This window comes from Mustela lutreola, chromosome 2 (assembly GCF_030435805.1).
Source record: "Mustela lutreola isolate mMusLut2 chromosome 2, mMusLut2.pri, whole genome shotgun sequence".
Lineage (NCBI taxonomy): Eukaryota > Metazoa > Chordata > Mammalia > Carnivora > Mustelidae > Mustela > Mustela lutreola.
The window spans coordinates 91,677,119-91,698,580 of record NC_081291.1 but is presented as its reverse complement, the minus strand read 5'-3'; the positions used below and the strand labels follow the sequence as shown (position 1 = coordinate 91,698,580).

At 38.9% G+C, this 21,462-nt stretch overlaps 2 protein-coding genes across 3 annotated transcripts in view; one reads left to right on the top strand and one right to left on the bottom strand.

Moving 5' to 3' along the window:
* CAPN7 (calpain 7) overlaps positions 1-15,163 on the top strand; it is a 42,243-nt gene extending 27,080 nt beyond the window's left edge. Inside the window, exons 13-21 of one of the 2 annotated variants that reach the window (XM_059162576.1) lie at positions 1,748-1,892; positions 2,017-2,116; positions 2,442-2,577; positions 3,083-3,158; positions 7,091-7,236; positions 8,053-8,115; positions 11,609-11,739; positions 13,783-13,875; positions 13,967-15,163. In XM_059162576.1, the coding sequence (XP_059018559.1) occupies positions 1,748-1,892; positions 2,017-2,116; positions 2,442-2,577; positions 3,083-3,158; positions 7,091-7,236; positions 8,053-8,115; positions 11,609-11,739; positions 13,783-13,875; positions 13,967-14,111 (1,035 nt within the window). In that variant the 3' untranslated portion in view covers positions 14,112-15,163. The remainder of the gene's footprint in view (positions 1-1,747; positions 1,893-2,016; positions 2,117-2,441; positions 2,578-3,082; positions 3,159-7,090; positions 7,237-8,052; positions 8,116-11,608; positions 11,740-13,782; positions 13,876-13,966) is intronic. The other variant, XM_059162577.1, reaches the window with a different exon arrangement.
* A 720-nt stretch (positions 15,164-15,883) lies between these two features.
* Positions 15,884-21,462, bottom strand: part of SH3BP5 (SH3 domain binding protein 5) — a 72,896-nt gene continuing 67,317 nt past the window's right edge. Inside the window, exons 7-9 of the mRNA XM_059162578.1 lie at positions 20,899-21,118; positions 17,829-18,089; positions 15,884-17,337 (exon numbers count right to left, since the gene is read on the bottom strand). Of these exons, the coding sequence (XP_059018561.1) occupies positions 17,129-17,337; positions 17,829-18,089; positions 20,899-21,118 (690 nt within the window). The 3' untranslated portion in view covers positions 15,884-17,128. The remainder of the gene's footprint in view (positions 17,338-17,828; positions 18,090-20,898; positions 21,119-21,462) is intronic.

Here is a 21,462-nt window from a genome sequence, read left to right as displayed (position 1 = left end):
ATCTTCCTTCGGCTCAAGTCATGATCCTAGGGTCCTGGGATTGAGCCCCACATCCGACTCCTTGATCAGCAGGAAGCCTGCTTCTCCCTCTCCCATTCACCTTGTTTGTGTTCCTCTCTTACTGTCTCTCTCTCTGTCAAATAAATGAAATCTTTTAAAAAGAAAAGGTTTTATTTATTTCAGAGAGAGAAAAAGAGAGCATGAGCAGGGGGAGGGACAGAGGGAGAAACAGTCTCCCTGCTGAGCAAGGAACCCAATGCGAGACTCATCCCAGGACCCTGGGATCAGGAGGCAGATATCCTACTTATGTAGAACTAGGTTTTATGGCGGGAGGGAGGGGAGTTAAATATCTGTGTGGCAGGGGCAATAGTGGACAAGTGGTAAGAAGAAATTGAGAAAAGGAATTTGAAGATTCCCGAGAGAAATGAATGTCCAGATACCACATCTTTCCCAGGCCATGATTTGCTACATTTAAAATAGCTAAGGACTGTATCTTTCAAAAATGTCCCCCAAATAGTTTGACATCATTAGGAAATGAATACAATTTCCTAATTTGACTACTTGAAATAAGACAAACACTCTTTTGGATTTACAGGCTCTTTTGGTTTTCTGAGTTCAAGTACTGAGTTCTGTAGACGCACCCAGTATTTGCTGAGCACTTACCATAACCTTAATAGTCTGTTTTATAAACTCAGGACTTCTGAAAAATGACAGTAGTGTTACCATTTCAAGTTTACAGTCTCATTGGGGAGACAAAACTCATGCATTTATACAAGTAGGAAACAAGATAGAATATTAATTGTTTTAAACTAAAGTAATATAGAATATTAATGTTACAAAGTTTAGAGAAGTAGTAGTAATTAAAAGAAGACCATTACTAATTACTAAATATTTTGCGTATTTTGGATATGTTAATTCATTTAATCTTCACAACAGTGTTCTAGGAGATATTGTAATCTTCATTTTATGTGTGAGTAAACAAATGATCAGAGAGTAAATGACCCACCAAAGGTCCATAAAGCTAATTAATAGAGCTGGCATTTGGTCCCATTTCTTTCTGACTCCAAAGTCCATGTTGTTGTTGTTTTTTTCTCTTCTTCACTGCTGCAGTCTTCATTGAGAGAATCAGTGGAGAAAAAAGCTAAGGAGTATCTGAAAGGATCTTAAGGGAGGAGGGTGGTTACAAGGGATCAGAGAGGGCTTTCCAGGAAAGGGGGACAGCATGGGTAAATAAGGATTATTTGTGGGGATGATGAGAGAAAAGACTAGATTAGAGCCAAGGGTATGAGTACTGGAAAGTAAAGTGGGGCCAGAGTAGAGTAGACTTTGAAAGGGTGGGCAATTTATGGTGCTCTAAGGCAGCACTGTCAAAAAGAACTTCCTACTATGATGGAAGTGTTCAGTATCTGTGCAGTGCATAAGCTGATAGCTATACATGGTCCTTGAACACTTGAAATGTGAGTAGTGTGACTAAGGAATTGATTTTTATTTTTTTATTTAAAAAAAATTTTAATTACCACCTGTGGGTAGTGACTACCATATGACAGCATAGCTCTTGGGAATAGGTAGGCATCAGATAAGTTATGTAGTGAAAATATTGATTAAAGAATATTGTAAATTGATGTGGAAGGAAAAGTATTGATCAGTATTCAAAATGCAACCTCTCTTAGAAAATGCATGATATAACTAATAAAAATTTGGTAAAACTGTTTTGCAACTTTATCTTTTTTTTTTTTTTTCTTAATAGGGGCTGCGATTTATCCAGCTGAAAAATCCTTGGAGTCATTTACGTTGGAAAGGAAGATACAGTGAAAATGATATAAAAAACTGGACCCCAGAGTTACAAAAATATTTAAACTTTGATCCTCGAACAGCTCAGAAAATAGACAATGGTAAATACATCTTTTCAATTTTGATATCATTCAATCTTCAACATGCTTTAATAATATGAAATGTATTAACTGAAGTTATTTGTCATTAAGATATTGTATGGATTAACAGGCATCTAATTTTCAGGAATATTTTGGATTTCATGGGATGATCTCTGCCAGTATTATGATGTGATTTATTTGAGCTGGAATCCAGGTCTTTTTAAAGAATCAACATGTATTCATAGGTAACTTTTTTTGTATATTTTTTTGTATATTTCAGAATATGCTTTATATTTTATCATGTAAAATATAAGAATTAACTTATGAAGATTAGCATTCTTTTTGTCATTCCTGCAAATGACTGCCATGTGATAGTTATTTTCTTTATATGCTGTTTTGGTTATCCCAAAAATTATTTAAGCAATAAAACAAAAATCCTGATAACCTAGTTGTATTAGAAACACAAAACATTTTTTTTTTTTTTTAGGAAACACAAAAATTTTTAAAATAGTTTGTTTTAGCTCAATGAAAAATTTAATTACTGTTTTCTTTCTTGACTTTCTTTTTTAGTACTTGGGATGCCAAGCAAGGACCTGTGAAAGATGCCTATAGTCTGGCCAACAACCCCCAGTACAAACTGGAGGTGCAGTGTCCACAAGGGGGTGCTGCAGTTTGGGTTTTGCTTAGTAGACACATAACAGACAAGGTACCTTCTTATGTGTCCCATACAGAAACTTTAAAAAATATAATTAGACCATTGTGAATAAGATATGTAATTTGGTCACCAGCCTGTTTCATTTATATAGGTGACTTGAAGATAGTGTTGTATTACATAAATGTGTATTTGCCTCTAAGGAAATTTATATACTTAAAATCTTGAAGAAGAATGTGAGTTTATGCTTTGTCAGGGTTTTGAGCTTGATTATGTAGATCTTAAGAATACTATCATTAGAATACTCTGAAGGGGGTTTAAAGATGTTAAATCATTAGGCCTGATTCTGTAAACCATAACTATAATCTTAATAGCCTCAGAGTCTTATCTAATGTATTACTTTATACAATGTGGTCATCCATTGAAATGAGTTTAATTCAGAAAAGCAGTTTTTACAGCACTAAGTAGCTGAAATGCTCTTAAAATTAGAATTTTTTTTCCCTACTAAGAGCATTTTGAGCCCATTTTCCTAACTATATTGGATACTTTGTACTTCCAGGATGATTTTGCAAATAATCGAGAATTTATCACAATGGTTGTATACAAGACTGATGGGAAAAAAGTTTATTACCCAGGTATGTTTAGTAGACAGACATTCAAACAAACATTAAAATTTTATTTGCCTGATTAAAATGACAAACTTTATGTAGATAATACACAGAAATAATGCTGATAGGCTAATAGAAACCATTCGAACAGACGTGGTGGTATTTATGCTACTTTGGTGTTTTGTTCTGATTTTAATTTAGAGACCTCAGGAATTTGAGATTCCTGTATTCTTGCATATTGCTGTCAGAGTTTTATTTCTAAAACTTAAATCCTATCTGATCAAAAATCCTGTGATTTTCTGTGGGCCCCTGGATAAAATCTAAGCACTCTGGCATGGTTTGTAAGACTTTTGATATTCTGACCTTAACCTTTCTGTTGCCTTTTATCTCAGGCCACAGCTTTTCATACTGCCTTCAGTGAGGTACTGATTACTCCTGAACATTCCATGCCCTTGCTTCCCCTCTTTTCATACAGTTTCTTCTCCCAAGTCTCTCTCTCCTCCCTCTCCTCTACCCACTTACTCCTCTTACCCTAGTCTATATAATAAACATGGTTAAGATCCAGCTTATATGTTATTTTCTGTGATAACCTTTCTGCCAGGCAACGTGACTCTTTCCCTCTGTAGGGCTCCTGAGGCATTTAATATACTATATTGAAATCACTTTCCTTTCACATTAAAAAAAAAAAAAAGTTTACCATATATTAAGCATAGGAACTGTTAGTTTATGTGCTTGTTGGAGAGACAGAAATAAGAAAAATACCAGGTAGTGATGTGTCTCTAAAGAAATAAGTAGGGTTATATGTTTGTGACTGATAGGTTGCTTTGGTTGGGTGGCCATGGAAGACCTTTTTGAGAAGGGGTAAGAGGAAGTCTGAATGACAAAAGGGGATCAGTCATGCAAAGAAATAAAGGCAAAAGCATTATAGGTAGAGGGAATAACAAGTGGGGGGACTCTAAAATGAGGGGGAAAGAGTGTTTTTTAGAAACGAAAATAAGGCCAGTAGGCCTAGGGTGGTATGGTATCAAGAGGTCAGAAAGGTATGCAGGCTCAGATGACAGATGTTCTGTAAGCCACACCAGGGTTTGGATTTTGTTCTAAGTGTAATAGGAAATCTTTGGAGAGCCTTGATCCAGAAAATGACATGATACAAAAATTTTTTTAAGACCATTCTTTGTAGAATTATATTGGCAGGGGCAAAAAATGGAAAAGTACAAAATTAGTGATTTTTTTTTTTTTTAAGATTTTATGTATTTATTTGTCAGAGAGAGAGGAGCGAGAGTGAGCACAGGCAGACAGAGTGGCAGGCAGAGGCAGAGGGAGAAGCAGGCTCCCCGCCAAGCAAGGAGCCCAATGTGGGACTCGATCCCAGGATGCTGGGATCATGACCTGAGCTGAAGGAAGCTGCTTAACTAACTGAGCCACCCAGGCATCCCCAAAATTAGTGATTTTGAGAAAGAACTTAGCATAATAGGGGAGTATAGATGAGGAGGAGTGGGCAGATTTGGGTTTCAATAGGATTTTCAGGATCTTAGTTAATTTTGAATTAATTAATTCAATTTTAATTAATTAATGAATTTTAATCTGCATTCATTTTTAGGCTTACTTCATAAAAAGCTGTTATAACATATACTGAGATAGGCAAAAACTGAGCATGGGGTAGAGGAAGCAGTTTTGTTGTGGAGTAAAAGCAAAAGTTAATTTTTTTTGTTGTTACTTATTTAAAATACCTATTAGAAATCCAGGTATAGAAACCAAAGAAACAATTGGATTTTTGGGTAGAGTTCTGAGATAAGGTTAGGGTTATAGATGCAGATTGAAGAATCAGGGGTATACAGATGCCTTTTGAAGATAGGACTGTATACACTGCCATTGGAGAGAGTTGTAGGTACAGAGATGAACACCCAGGACCTGACCCTTGGATTCAGACAGCTTAAGGTTGAGCAGAAGAGAGTTACTGCAGAAAAATTAGAACAGAGTACCTGAGGAAATAAAGTAAGATTTACATGGCCCAAGTGAGGACAGTGTTTCATGAGGGAAAAGAGTAGACAAATGCATCTATTGTTATTTTAGAGGTAAGATAGGTTAGAGAAGAAATAATTGGACTTAGCATCCTGGTAGTCATTGTTGACCTTAACAAGAACAGAGTTGGTAGAGAGGTGAGCTTAGAAGCGCAAATAGAGTGGATTGAGGAGAGACTGGGAGGTAAGGAAGCAATTATTGACCGTTCTTTCAAGAAGGCTGGGCAAAAGAAAGTGGTTTCGTTAAGTCTTATTTTTATTTAGTGAGAGAAAAACATGGTATTCATCCCCCTGACACGGGGTGAGGGGGGGAGGCGGAGGACAGGCCCTGACTCCTATCAGTCAGTCATTATCAAGAGATTTTGATATTCCAGAATGGGCATGGCACATACGATTTCAAGGATTAAAGGTAAATTAGCCAAATTTCCCATTTTTCATTATGTTGGCCACTATACAACCAAAAAAACACAAATATTGTGAGTAGCTATTCCTAGCATTAAGATATTTATATGGCTTTTGAACTTAAAAATATTTTTGTTGAACTTTTTATTTGGACTTTTTTTAAACAATGCTCCCTCTTAACATTTAATGATACTGCCTTTTCAGAAAAAAATAATTTCTGGTTTACAATTTTATTTTCATTACAACACTCAGGTGAATTAAAAAACACTCTTCTGTCATTCCCATTTGACAAGAGTAAACTGAGGCACAGAAAGGTTAAAAATCTTGTCCAAGATTTTTGTTTTTCTCCTCACACTAGATCACACCACTCTAAGCATTAGATATTTATTACCTGTTTAGATACTAAAATGTTTATTTTTTTCAATAGATTATATAAGTATTCAGTATTCCTAAATAAGCTAAACGGTATAGCATTGATTTTAAATGACATGTAATAATTGACATGCATGAAATAATTTTATTGTATTGGCTTGATTGCAATAAAACATCAGAGACTATATCATGCAGCATTGTTTGAAATAGCAAAATACTGGAAATAATCTGTGAGATTGTCAGAATAACTAATAAGGTTATAAATAAGTCATATTCATATAATGGTATCTCTTACAGAGAGTTTTAAAAGGAATAAACCGTATCTATATAGAATGTGAATCTAAAAAACATTGAGTAAAAGATGAAAGCTTTAAAATAAGACAATATGGTGTCCTTTTTTTAGATATATACCCACAGAAATAACATTTACTCATTCATTTTTAGGGATGTGTGTGTGTTTAATACGGAAAAGATGCCCAGGGGAGCCTGGGTGGCTCAGTGGGTTAAAGCCTCTGCCTTCAGCTCAGGTCATGATCCCAGAGTCCTGGGATCAAGCCCCACATCGGGCTCTCTGCTCAGCAGGGAGCCTGCTTCCCTTCCTCTCTCTGCCTGCCTCTCTGCCTACTTGTTATCTGTCAAATAAAATCTTTAAAAAAAAAAAAGAAAGAAAGAAAGAAAAGATGCCCATTAACCCATCAGAGTGGAACAGAATGAGACTAAGGGTGGTGTTTAAAAGGGACTTTGTTTTATAAGGAAGCTAGTATGACTCCCAAAAATCTTAATTTAGTTCTGAATGGTGAGGAATATAGATATATTTTTACATACTACTTTGTATCGTAAAAAATATTGCCTCAAAATAAAAAAGCACCAATCTTGATTTTAAAATCCTCTACTGGAGAAAATTCAGCACAGGACTAGTAGGTATTATCTTCTATCTCATTGAGTGTATTCCAAAAGATAGTCTTTACTTACTAGCAGTTATTTAAAATTTTTAATTATAAAGTTTGAAGTTGAAATTCCTTTGTACTATTATGTTTTAAAGATGGAATCAAGGGGGAGGAATGTCCATCCATTTAATTTTTTTTCCTATCATGACCTATAAAACTTTAATTTAAAAAGTATAGAAACTAAAGTATTCTTTTCTGTAAACCTACTTATTTGTAGGTGACCCGCCTCCATACATTGATGGCATTCGAATTAACAGCCCTCATTATTTGACTAAGATAAAGCTGACCACACCTGGGACCCATACCTTTACATTAGTGGTTTCTCAGTATGAAAAGCAGAATACAATCCATTATACTGTCCGGGTGAGTAAACCAACATACAATGACAGAACACAATAATTTCAAGTACATAATGTGCTCTGCTTCTTAGTGGGATTAGCTATAGAAAAAAATGTATTTCTGAAAATTATCTATTAATTTTTGTGTATGTATGCTTATATTAATTCAGCATTAAATTACGATGCTTCCCAGAGAAATTAATGCTTTTGAAAAGTAATATTTTTATTTTGAATGACATATTGAATGAACATTTTAATTTTCAGAATAATAGTTTGGTCCTGAGGTAATGTGATACACTGAAATAAATTATTCTATCTCAGAACAAGCAGTTAAGAACTCCTTTATCCTATGTAATACTTTAATTGACTTAAAAAACACAACTTTGAACTCTGTTGAAAGGAAATCAGTTGCCTATGAACATACTGCTCTCTTATAGCTGGGCCAGTTAGTTGGTTGGTTGGGGTGGAAGAAGGTTATTGTAATTTTGTTCTGCATAGGTTTTTTCCCATACATCAGTAAGGGAGCTCAACTTGAATAGATTTTTAGTGATGAAAGGGACATTGGGTGGCTGCTTCTACCCACCTTTTTTGTTCAGATGCAGAAACCAAGGCCTAGGGACATTGTCCTGAGTCACACATAGGAGCAGAGAAAGCCAGAAAAAGATCCCTAGCTGCTCAATTCCTAGTTGATTAAGCCTGTGTACAGAATAATTACTTTTATGCCAACTGATTTTTCAGTCTTCTAGTATATTCTTTATCACTATGGAGTTTTTATAAGCAAAATGCACTATGGAGTTTTTTATAAACTTTATCAATACAATAAATTTTGTTTAAAATCTAGGTATATTCAGCCTGCAGCTTTACTTTTTCAAAGATTCCTTCACCGTACACCTTATCAAAACAGGTAAGAATTCTTTCTCTGGGTCATAATATCAGAGAACGGTTAGAATTCCCTGGTCTTTTTCTCCTTTTCTCATTTTATTCACATTTAAGAATTTTCTTACAAAATAAAACATTCTGGACTTGACAGTAATACCGGAAATGTAAGTGGCCTCAGGTCTGGGTTGGAATACAAGATCTTCAGTGAACAACATTTAGTGATTCTGTGAAAAGAAATAAGGCTCAAAGTAAAAAGATTATGCAGACTTTGGTCATTAGGGAAGGATTCATCATGTAGATGAACCTTCATTTTATATTTATTTTTTTAAAAGATTTATTTCAGAGAGAGTGCACAAGCATGAGTTGGGGGAGGGACAAGGGGAGTAGTAGTCTCTCTGCTGAGCAGGGAGCCTACCACAGAGCTCCATCCCAGAACCCTAGCATCTTGACCCAAACTGAAAGCAGATGTTTAACAACAGAGCCACCCAGACGTCCATAAATGAACCTTGAAAATAGAATTTGAGACTGGTTTTGCAGGGTGTGCTAGATGTCATCTGTAGAGGAAGATTTGAGGGAGAATTCTTGGCTCCCTTATCAAATATTAATTGACCATGTATGCTTGGGTTTATTTCCAGGCTCTTTATTCTTTGGGGCCTATATGTGGTTTTTATACTGTCAGTACTATATTTTGATGACTATAGCTTTATAGTACAGCTTGAAATCGGGAAGTGTGTTATTCCTGCTTTTTTCTTTCTCAGGATTTCTTCAGCTATTCAGAGTCTTGTGTGGTTCTGTGTAAATGTTAAGAGTGTTTTTTGTGTGGGGCGCCTGGGTGGCTCAGTGGGTTAAACCCTCTGCCTTCGGCTCAGGTCATGATCCCAGGGTCCTGGGATCAAGCCCCCGCATCGGGCTCTCTGCTCAGCGGTGAGCCTGCATCTCCCTCCCTCTCTCTGTCTGTCTCTCTGCCTACTTGTGATCTCTGTCTGTCAAATAAATAAAATTTTTAAAAAAATTTTTTTAAGTGTTTTTTGTGTTTAAAAAAAAAGTCATTGGAGTCCTCTAATAGGGATTGGATTGAATTTATAGGTAACTTTTGGTGTATTGACATTTTAACAATATTAACTCTTTCAGTCTATGAACATAGGATATCTTTCCATTTATTGTGTTATTTTCAATTTTTTTGATTAATGTTTAATAGTAGTTTTCAGATGATAGCTCTTTTATCTCCTTAAAATTATTCCTAAGTATCTTATTATTTTTGTTATTTTGAGATTGATTTATTTTTCAGAAACTTCATTGTTAACATAGAAATGCTACTGATTTCTGTATCTTAATTTTGTATCTTTCAGCTTTACTGAATTTGTTGATAAGATCTAACAGTCTTTTGTTTGAGTCTTTAGGTTTTTCTATATATAAAATCGTGTCATCTGCAAATAGAGACAATTTTATTTTTCCTTTCCAGTTTGCTACATTTTCTTTTTCTTGTCTGATTACACCAGCTAGGACTTCCAGAATATGTTGAATAGGAGTGGTAAGAGTGGACATTTTTGTCTTATTCCTGATCTTAGAAGAGAGGCATTCTCTTTTCATCATTGTGTATGTTAACTATAAGCTTGTCATATGTGGACTTTATTATGTTGAGATATGTTCCTTCTATTCCACATTTCTTAGGAAAGCGTTTCTTCCATGAATGGATATTGAATTTTGTCAGGTGCTTTTTCTGTGCCTGTGGACAGATTCTTCTAATGGAAGAATAAGATTCTTGCATTCTATCTATTGTGACTTACCACATTGGACTGATTAGCATGTGTTGAACCATCCTTGCATCCCTGGGGATTGTATGTTTTCATATAGATCATTAAGCTTCCTAAAGGATTATTGTGCATTCTTTGTGTTACAGTTCATAGATTTCCATTTCTTAGGGTTATTGGAGCATTGCTCATTTTTTGGATGATGTCCCATTTACCTGATTTTTTGTGATCCTTCATTTTTAGGTTTGTAAATCTGCACATTTGAGTGATTAGGCTAACTTTCCAGCTTTGCTGTGGCAGGACTTTTTCCACCAGTTAGCTTACTAACAGTTAAACCAGTTAGGTTTCTGGGTGTCTGCTGGTATTGTCCTTGGGCAGACTGGGCCTGCCATGATGGCCTGTTTTGGGGCAAGGCCGCTGTTAGGACTCTGAGGATGGGAATGGTGGTTGTGCCATGAACTGAGAACAGCTGGGTAGGACTGCTGGCTGGCTTGGTCCTATCCAAATGAGGCTGTGGAACAGGCTCCACAGTTGCTTAGATTCTCTGGTCGGACTTACTACAAAGTCGGGACATGATACTATAATCAGTAGTAGATGGGGCTATGAATTAGTTTCCCTGCTTTGGTAGGGCAACAGGACAGGACCCAGGGGTTGTGCATCTCTTTGTATGGGGACCTGTACTGAATTCCCTAGTCAGGTGAGGCCACCACTTCTGCTCTGCAGACAGGGCAAACCCACAAGCTGTGCTTTTTAACCCACTGAGCCACCCAGGCGCCCCATCACAAGCTGTGCTTTTTGTTCAAGCGCCACTATGAAAGGGCTGTTGGGTTATGCAGTTCTCCGTGTGCACTGGTTCAGTTCACTGGTCAGAGAACCTGAAGGCTATATTCAGTGATGAGCAGGCCTATAAATCAGATTTCCTGCCTGGGCTCAGCAGGAGAAGCATCTTTTGTTATCTTGACATAAGCCCACCTACAACCCCAAGCTGTAACCAGACAGGGCCCACTGGCTTTGCTCCGTGAACTCTTGGTTCTGCCTACTCTTGGCCACTGGAATGCACAGCATACAGTAGTTGTCACCAGCCCTTCTGGTCAGATGGAGCTGGAAGGCAGCATCGACAGCAGTTGGGGCTGTGATTCAGCTCCTTGCCTGATGTGGGCAATCCAGGCTGTAAGGCCAGCAAAACCATTTGGCTATACAAATCAGGCAGATCTGCACCCCGCCAAGCTCCTGGGTGAAGCATACCCCTAACTTGGTTCTGCAATTACTACTTGGGTGCCGCAGGTATGATGAATTCAGCCTGCTGAGGTGAGGTCCCCATGCTGGTTGTTGCAAGCTCCACCCTTTTCTTTGTCGCTGTTTCTCCTGTAATCCTTATGGTGTGAGATCAGGTAGGGGCTTTTGTAAAGCAAATCACAGTTCTTAGGGGAAGCTTGTTCACTGAAGAATCAGAAACTCTGGGGAGACATCACCACCTGGTGCTGGCCTGGAGATGGTGCAGTCAACATGTAGCTGCTTCTCTTGTCCTTCTAATGTAACCTGTCTTGGGCTCTGTGGTGCAGGAGGGTACTTCTGCCTCACATCCATGTTCAGGAATTTCTCAGTACCATCCTCTTCTGGAATAGCTGTTAGTTGTCCCTGTGAACGGGAGCAAAGCAGGAGGAACCTTTGTTGCCATCTTGGTGACACCATTCCCTTTTTGAAGTCCTTAAAGTAGAATTGGAGAATGGGAAGTTTTGCTAATACAAAAACTTTTTTTTATTAAAGATTAATGGAAAGTGGAGTGGCCAGAGTGCTGGAGGATGTGGAAATTTCCAAGAAACTCACAGAAATAACCCCATCTACCAATTCCATATAGAAAAGACCGGGCCATTACTGATTGAGCTAAGAGGACCAAGGTTTGTGATTAAGTAACTTTCTTAAGTTAATATCTTCATGAGTTTAATGGAACAGAATAGGGTTTTGAAACAGACCTAGGCATATATAGGCACTTGATTAGTGAAAAAGATGGCATTGCAGAGGAGCCAGGGGAAGGATAGGCTGTTGAATAAATGTGCTGGGATGGTTGGAGTATTCATGTGCCAAAAAGGTAATTAGACCACTTTCTCATATCAGATCTAAAAATCTATTGCAGTTGGGCTGTTAATAAAGGAGATATTTTAATGACTTCAGGATAAAAAGTTAAGACACAAAGAACACATAGAAGGATTTGTAAATACTCTACACTAGTTATTAAAAAGAGTCCACAGTTTAAAAAATGAAAGCTCGGATAGGCATGTCGTAAGAGGAACAATCCAAAATGGCTGATAAACTGTTGTAAGACCCAAACATTTTAACGACCCAAGTGTTCATCAGTAGCATTGAAGATTATAAAATAGAGCACTGCATAACAATGAAAATAAATAATAGCTACCCAACATGATGGATAAGTCTTAAAAACAATGCTGAGGAGAAGCCATATATAATAGAACATCAACTATATGATTCCACTTAAGTGAGGAGCAAACAAAATGAAACTACTATTTAAAGATGCGTGCTTAGGTTGTCAGACTATATAGAAGCAAGAAAGTAGGGGAGGGGGTTGGGAAATGGGTGAAATAGGTCAAGGAGATTAAGAGGTACAAACTTCCAGTATAAAATAAGTGAAGGATGAAAAGTACAACAGAGAATATAGTCGATAATACTGCTGCACCATACAGTGAGTGAGTGCACCCACTGTGGTGAGCGTAACATAGAGAACTTGTATCACTGTTGTACATCTGAAACTAACATATGTCAACATGCTCTTAAAGGAAGGTAGGACATTGTTAAATGTTAGCTCTCTGGGGACAGGAGCTGTAATGAGAAAGGCATGTACAGGGACTTCTACGGTGTTGAGAGTTGCGTTGATCTGGGTGGTGACGACCTGTGTGTTCACTTTATGTGTTATGTAGGCTGTATGTTGTGTGTACATTGTGTTCTATTTCTCAACTTAAAAAGGTTTAAAAAACAATAAAAATAATACTTCTAAGTAAAATTAGCCTTAATTTTGCCTCTTTACAAACACTAATCTTTTATAGACGGTTAAGCTAGTTTTCTGCAGTTTGGTAGGTGAAATAAGGTTATCTAGTTGTTGCTCTTTTGTATTCAATTCGTAGATTGAAGTAAAAGGATTTGACATAAAAGTGTTTGACAGTGTGTATCTTTTGCTTTCCCTATTCATGTCTTTTGCCCATTTTTCTCTTGGAATTGTCATGGTTTTCTTAACTTTAGGCACGTATCACATATTTGCAAGTATTTTTCCCCAGATCACTTTTTTTTTTTTTTTTTAATGTAGAGAAAATTTTCTTTTTAAAGTAATCCGATCTGTCTTTTCAGATTTATTTTGCTATGGGCAGGAAATCTCACCCCAGTATCAGATTTGTACCATATTTTTTTCTAGGTCTTTGGTGGTTTGCTTTTTACATCTAGATGGAATGTATTTTTATATTTGGTGTGAATACAGTGTCAGCTATTTTTCCTAAATTTGTCACCTCCTCACCATCTAAATAATCCTTCTTTTCCCTACTGATTTGGAATGTCATGTCTACCATATGCTAATTACTTCTGTAAATTCAGATTTCAGGCTCTCTCCTTTTTTTCTGCAAAGACTGTATTTTATTATTTAAATTTGACAGTATTCTCCAAGAGCCTGTGGTAAAAATACTGTTTCTTCTAAAGTTTAATACTAATTAATCTTCATGGCTTCAATTAAAAAATATGAAATCAATATAAAAATATAAATGGCATCTTGTATAATTAAGAATAAAAACAGTATATGCATGTGTTCCACAGTGGTTTCCACCTCCTAAAGCTTTAGAAAGCATATACTCAATTTAATAATATATCTACACTTTAGTTGTTTTTAGGTATGTATTTGAGACTACTTAATAACAACAGTAATTGTTTCTTTTTATTGCCAGGCAATATAGTGTTGGATTTGAGGTTGTAACAGTGTCTGTGGTGGGAGATCCTGGTCCCCATGGCTTTCAGAGGAAGTCTAGTGGTGATTATAGGTAATGTTTGCATTTTGACTGCATCTGATTTATACTTTATTTTTTGTGGCATCATCTTCTGTAAACTTTGTTCTCATTTCCCTGCATATAGGTGTGGGTTTTGCTACCTGGAATTAGAAAATATACCTGCGGGGATCTACAATATCATTCCTAGTACTTTTTTGCCTAAACAAGAAGGACCTTTTTTCTTGGACTTCAATAGTATTATCCCGATCAAGACAACGCAACTTCAGTGATGCAGCTTTCGGCTTTACTGGATTTTATACTTACCAAATCAGCTCTTCAAATGAGGACAGAAATCCTCAGGACACCAAACAATCAGAACAGAATTAAATCTCTCAAAATGTTACAGTGGGATCTGGTGCTGCTCAAGTCAGAGTGTGTAGAATTGTATATAGTCAGAATTACTCTGAATCACTCAGAAGTACTATTTACATGGTTTTGTGTGTATAAGGACTTGGTTTGCATTGAGGGGCCCCACTGTATAAACAGACTGTGGAGGATTAAAGGTTAGGCTCAGTCAGCACTGTATGGTGCCTTTACTAGAAGAGAATAGAGACCGGATAAGGGACATGACTTATCCACTCAACTGGGTGGAACAGTAGGCTGGAATAATATTCTGAAATACTTACATTTGTCTTTTGGCAGAGCATGTTGTAAGTTAAACTTGCTTGTGTTGTGACTCTACATCTTGGGCAGCTAATTACCAAATGAATCATGTTACCATAACAGATTTTGTGTTACAATTTTTAATGTTTGTTGCCCAGATGTTATGAAAGAATAAAACTTTAAGAAATTTTTTAACTTAGTTTACAATGAAAGTGGTTGAACTTAGGTACCTGTCTCCCATTAACTCATTTAAGGAGAGCTGAGGTATATTCACTATTGCATTTCTTACTTTTATCAGGCTAAATGAAGGTAGTAATCTGAGACACTGAAGACATTACAATTTAGTTTGTATGGTCTTTTAAAAATTGCTCTTATAGTAACACTGAAAAAAAATACAATTGAAAATTTAGTATATGGTAATTGGGGTTGTATTTGGAAAAACTGCCAAGATACTAATGCCATGTATAAATTCCCAGTTTACATAGAAATCCATGAGAGCAAAATGATGCTCAGGATTTTAAACATCTGAAAATAAGGTGGAATTTTTCGTCGTCTCTACTTTATAATTTTCACCAGTTATTTTGTATTTCTGCTACCTTGATTTGAATAAAATCTTTATACTTAATGGAAACTGCACAGTATAACCTAGAGAGATTATTAAAAGGCTTCATCTAGTACATTCCATCTAAAAGAACTCATTATTTACATGACAGTTCAGGCTTCAGCAAATCTGTTTCATATTCAGAACAGTGATTCCACTTTGGTAAATATATAGTACTTTCAATTTTAGATGGATTCATTTTGTGGCCCTTCAAAGAAAAATTTAAACACATAATTGGAACATTTTATGTTAAAGATATTTGTACAGGATGCAAACAAATAAGACCTAATTCCTACCCTCAAAAACCGAATGTAGACCAACGTATATGAGTTTAATCTAATATTGAATTGTTATAATAGAGCTCCAGATATGGCGCTATAGATAGGAAAAAACCAGCCTGAATGTCAACCCGATGCACATTAGAATCGCCTGGGGGAACTTTTAAAAGTTCGGTACCTCAGGTGTACCCCAAATGATCTCAGGCTCTAAGACCGGCGAACAGCCGCCTTCTTGAAGCTTCCTGGGAGACTGCAGTGCAGCAGAGGTTGGGAGCACTCTGACATGATCACATTGTCTTCATTCTCCTAAAGCTGCATTCTCCTTACTGCGCTTTAGTCGCAGCGGAATTCTAACTCAAACCTTCATAGTTGGGGCTTAAATTATTAGGATCCAGGACCTTAACTGGAAGTTAGAACAGATGTCCACTGCATTCCATGCTCTTCCTTGTGGCAAGAAGGTTGCCTAGAATGGAAGATTTAGGCAACATCAGGGTTTCTTATTGGAAGACACACAAAAGTAAACATTTTCTTAAACTGTTTTTTATTACACTCAAGAAATTAAGACAAGTACAAAATAACCTTGTGATTAGGATACTGTATCAGTCATTAAAAAAGGAGAAAACACGACAGTATGAAGAGATTTACAAATGACTAAAATATACAAGCTGTGTCAGAACAGACAACTTGAAATGGGGTTGCTTTTCTTTTAGAAATGCTAAAGTTTTCTTAACAAAAAAGGACAAAAAATACAGTGCTCTAAATATGTGTAACCGTGAAAACATTAAAGGAAAGCAATCTTAACACATACTACTATTAGCATAACAGACTTCATTGCTTCTATTTAACAGCCTGTGCCAACACATGCCTACTCCCTTTCCTAGCTTTAAGGAACAATTCCCTCTAAGAAATACTAATGCAGCATAACCCTTAAATAATTTTATTTTTAAAGTCACAACCTACAGAGAAATTGACACTTTGTCAATCTAGATATAACAATGGCAACCATTCTTCACATGCACTTCTCTTAATTCTTAAGTCCCATGGCTGGTGGGATAAGGTTTATGCTACAGACTCTCCTCCCCCACAGCCACAAATCGCCTTCGATGGTATGTCCCTGCTACCCTCCGTCCCTCCCATCCCCCACGTTGGCATTCACCTTTCCCACCCCAAAAAGTGCAGTTCATGGTGTAACGTTTATAGAAAATGGTTCTAATGGGCATACCAGCATATAGGCTTTTTTAAAAAGCCCTTCTGAATACCAGAGATGATGAAAATTGTGTTCTTGGATTTTTTTTTTTTTAAGCCTTCGCTGGCCCAGAAAGGTGTATTCTGAATTTCTTTTTTTTCATTTTGATCCCCTGGGATATAAAGGAGACACATCTCCATTTTCCCAATTTGAGGGTAAAAGAAGGGAAAGAGAAGCAAGCTGTTGACCCCAGTTTGGCTCAGCTTCCCAGCCCCTTTCCTGGCTTGGGTTCTTTCACAGGAACTAGTTATTGCTTCCATAACACTGTTACGGGTAATATTCCACAAAGGCTGTGACCCTGGTCACAGTCCACTGCAACAACGCCTCTGCTCTGAAAAATCAGCCCAAGAGCTCTCTCCCAGAAGAAAACTCTTCAGCCCTCAAGGTCACAACTTCATTAGTGCAGTTTAGAGTAAACGCTTAAGATTTGGCATATATTAAATGATTATTGGCACAATGTTCTCCATACAGTTTTGTGTATAAATACTGCTATGCACTTGGGCCAGGGCTTTGGATGGATCAGCCAATCTGCACCATTTTTATGTCAGCAATAATCCCGTCTCTTCCCTTCGAGCACTGGAGAGAGAGCTGTTTCATCCTGTTTTCCAAGGCCTGGCCCTCGCGGGCGGTGCTACTTTGGCTCTTGCCACTGCCGCTGCTGTTGCTGAGACCTCGGTTGTTGTTGGCTTTGTCACTTGTTTTATTCTCTGCCCCTTCTGCCCTGTCTCCTAGAGAAATGTAAAGGATATCAGGTGAGTACTGACAATTCCAGGAGTCGCCTGGGCCCAGGCCATTGTAGCCCTCCAGAATCTCCCAAAATTGCCCGGCTATGCCTGTCACAGAGCCTTCTCCATCACGTGATGACAGACGGCTTTTATGGCGCAAGGCATTTTAGGTATTCCTTATCTTTAGAGAGGACTGGTCCCACCCTAACAGTGGGGAAACAGCTCGCTAGCACAGACTTGTGAAGAGGACTGCTGGGGATCAAAGAGAGAACTCAAACCTCCATTTTTAAGAACCATTCAGGAGCGGAGCCAGGAGCCCCCAGAACAGTGGCTGGCATCTCCATGATCAACAGACCGCACGTTCCCAGAGGCCCCGTCACACAGCCCTGGGGCTGCCGAGACCTGGCAAAGGTCTTGAACAGTGCAGTGTTCTGGCTGCTGACGCAGTGCCATCATGTGGCCCAGGCACTACTGGTGAGAGGGCCGTAACTCACCTCGTTCCGCCTCACACTCAGGGGAGGAGGCTCCACTGCACTCGCTGCGAGGGCCCAGTACCGGGAACATCATTCCAAACTCTGACAGAGACACGGGGCTGGGCAGATCCAGGCTGCCAGGCCTCACAGCTGCAGGGAACTGGTCAGGCATCTCGGATGGGCTTGTGGGCCCTGAACTAAAGCTGGATACCGACTGCGTTTCCGAGTCGTCTTCTGATACGAAGTTGCTACAGCTATCATCTTCAAAAGCCTCAGAGGCCACTAGGAGGAGAGAGGATACTGGTCAGAGGTTCTGACATGGAGCAACCTTGTTACTTCAGCCCCTCCAGAAGTGTGCCCCCCTGGCCAGCAGCCAGACACGGCCTTGGGACGGCAGAATCCCTGCCCCTGTATGCGTGCACTTGAGTAAAGGACTGACCCCCCCAAGTCTGCGTGGCCAGAGCGGCCAGCCACTTGAAGGGAAGCAGCTGGGCCCCGTGGATATTCAATGTCCTTACGATAACTTTCTAACTCCTCCTCTGGAAAGTCAGTGTTGACTACCTAAAGGGCGAGGATAAATCAGCCCAGATCAGGGGCGTTTCTCCACCCCAGATCCGCAAGTGCAGAGGAAGAGAGTGGTCCTTTGGGATGCTCGCCGAACAAAGCTAGTAAGATGTGACAGCTGCTTCCGCATAGCAGAAGGAGCTGCGAGAACAAACAGTCCTGCATGGAGTATCTGCTGGGATCCTGTGATCTCCAGATTGCATAAAACTTCCCATCGCATGTAAGACACACTATTTGCTGCAAAAGGACAAAATTCCTTTACAGCGCTCTTAGCTTGTGCCTTACTCATTTTGTAGATCAGAATAACTAAGGCCCAGAAGACAGGCCATTCTTGTGATCTGAAAGCCACTTTCACCTTTAACTCTTTTCCCTTCACCCTGCACATAAGCCTGCTTATTAGACCTTTCCTGTTCTACTCCCCCACCCTCCTCCCTCATCTTTAAAAACATGGTAGCATCCCCTAGAGGACCATCAGTGAAAAGTACTGTAATACTGAGGACAGAAAACAGGCTTATATTTGAATTAAGATCCTGTCTCCCTTGCTGTGTAGCCTTGGTCAGGTTACTTAACCTCTCTGAGCTTCATGTTCCTCTCCATGTGAGAGGCTGGGTATTAGAGTACCTCACACATTACTGACGATCAAATTTTAGTTTCCTTTCCTTTGGGCCTGGTACTTAAACATTTGTTGACCGAATTTCAAAACTCTGGAGGATGGACCTTGGGAGAGCACCAACAGGGATTATTCCACAGAAAAGGAGAGAAAGAAGTGTACAAAGACAGTGCTGAAAACGCTTTCTTGATTAGCCTAAAGGGAAAATGATCATTTTCTTTCACCAAATACAAAGAAAAACTCAAAATGGATTAAAGACCTAAATGTGAGACCTGGAACCATAAAAATCCTAGAAGAGAGCACAAGCGGTAATTCAGTGACATCGGTCATAGCAGCATTTTTTGAGACAGGTCTCATGAGGCAAAGAAAACCAAAGCAATAAACTAATGGGACTACATCAAAACAAAAAGCTTCTGCCCAGTGAAGGAATAACAAAACTAAAGGGCAACCTACAGAATGGGAGAAGATATTTACAAATGACATATCCAATTAAAATAAGTATCCAAAAATATATAAAGAATTTATACAAGTCAACACAAAAACAAATAATCCAATTAAAAATGGGTCAAAGACAGGTACAGACATTTCTCCAAAGAAGACATAACATATGGCCAACAGACACATGAAAAGTTGCTCAACATCACTCATCATCAGGGACATTCAAATCCAAACCACAATGAAATACCACCTTACAGCTGTCAGAATGCCTAAAATCAAAAACACTAGAAAAAACGTGTTGGCAAGAATGTGGGAAAAAAAGGAACCCTTGTGCCCTGTTGGTGGGGATGCAAACTGATGCACCCACTGTGGAAAACAGTATGGAGGTTTCTCAAAAAATTAAAAGAACTACCCTATGATCCAGAAGTTCCACTACTGGGTATTTACTGCCCAAAAATACAAAAACACTAATTCAAAGGGACACATACACTCCTATGTTTACAGCAGAATTATCTACAACAGACAAGATATGGAAGCAACCCAGTGTCCATTGATGAACAAATGGATAAAGAAGATGTGAGATACACACACACACACACACACACACACACACACGAGTATTACTCAGCCATCAGAAAGAATGGAATCTTGCATTGGCAATAATGTGGATAGAGCTAAAGAGTTTTATGCTAAGAGATGTAATTTGGAGAAAGACAAATACCGTATGATTTCACTCATGTAAAATTTAAGAAACAAATGAGCAAAGGAAAAAAACCCAAAAACAAGAAACACACTTAGCTACTGAACTGATGGTTACCAGAGGGGAAGGGAGTGGGGGGATAAAGGAAATAGGAGATGGGAATTAAAGAGTATACTTATCATGAGGAAAAAAAATAAAATGATAAAGGGGGAGGGGCACAGCAAACATGTACCAATTTCCCAACAGGTGGCCTTGGGAAAAAAGGTGTCTATAGTTAGACACCAGTGAGAGTCACCATTTTCAGACTTCTGGGTGCCTGCCATTATTTCATCTAATTCCAGCCTCCCCCCTACACAGTGGCTACTAGGTGCTCATACTCCCTACTTTACAGCTGAAGAAACAGAGTTGAGCCCTTGCCCACATCATGTACTAGGAGGACCCAGGATGTGAATCAAATCTGTGCACACAGTCCCTATCCAGAGGCAACTCTCCCTTCCTGCAGTACTTCTCAGAGCCCTGAATGTTCTCATATGTACTCTGAACATCAGGGTGAAAGTGTAACATTTTCCAAACTCATCCACCGCAGAACCCTGACTCTGAGGAACATTCAGTAGCACCTTTATAAATACAGCATTCCACAAAATGTGGGAAGCCACGAGAAATCACCACCTTTCTGGCCTGCCCAGCTCTGAGACCCTTCCATGATGGCAAGACAGCCCTGGAAGCAGACCACACAAGCTGTGTCATCTCCCACTTGCACACGAGCCCCCAGAACTCACCAGAAACAGCATCCGGCTCAGGCTTGCTCCCTGACAGGTCCTCTATAGACGTGCTGCTGCCCTCAGCCCCCACGCCACAGCCCCGAGGCCCCATGGCACTGGAGCGCCGCCGCTCGTGGATCTCATCTGAGATCATCTCCAGGTTCTTCAGGGCCGTCTTGTACTCGCCTTTTGCCAGGGCCAGTTTGGCCTGCAGGTCATCCACAGTCTTCTTCAGTTGCTGGTCAAGAGAACAGGAGGCCTGGTAAGTGGAGACAGCCCCTACTGGCCTTGCAAGGTTTCTGAATAACAAGTTTAAGCAATTTCTGCCCTTCCCTCCACTCCAAAGACTTCCCCGAGACATGAGTGATGGCCTGATTTCTCTTACCAGCTATCCACACGACGGATCCACACTCCCAGCCCCAACTCCTATCCAGGTGACAAACTCATGCTAATAACCTAACACTACCACTGGCAAGATAAACCCCATCAGAGAAAGAATGGGTGTCAAACTCACACACAAGTCCCACTTTCTAGCCATTTGGTCCCTTGTACTGTGGTTCTCAAACTTAAGCGTGCATCAGA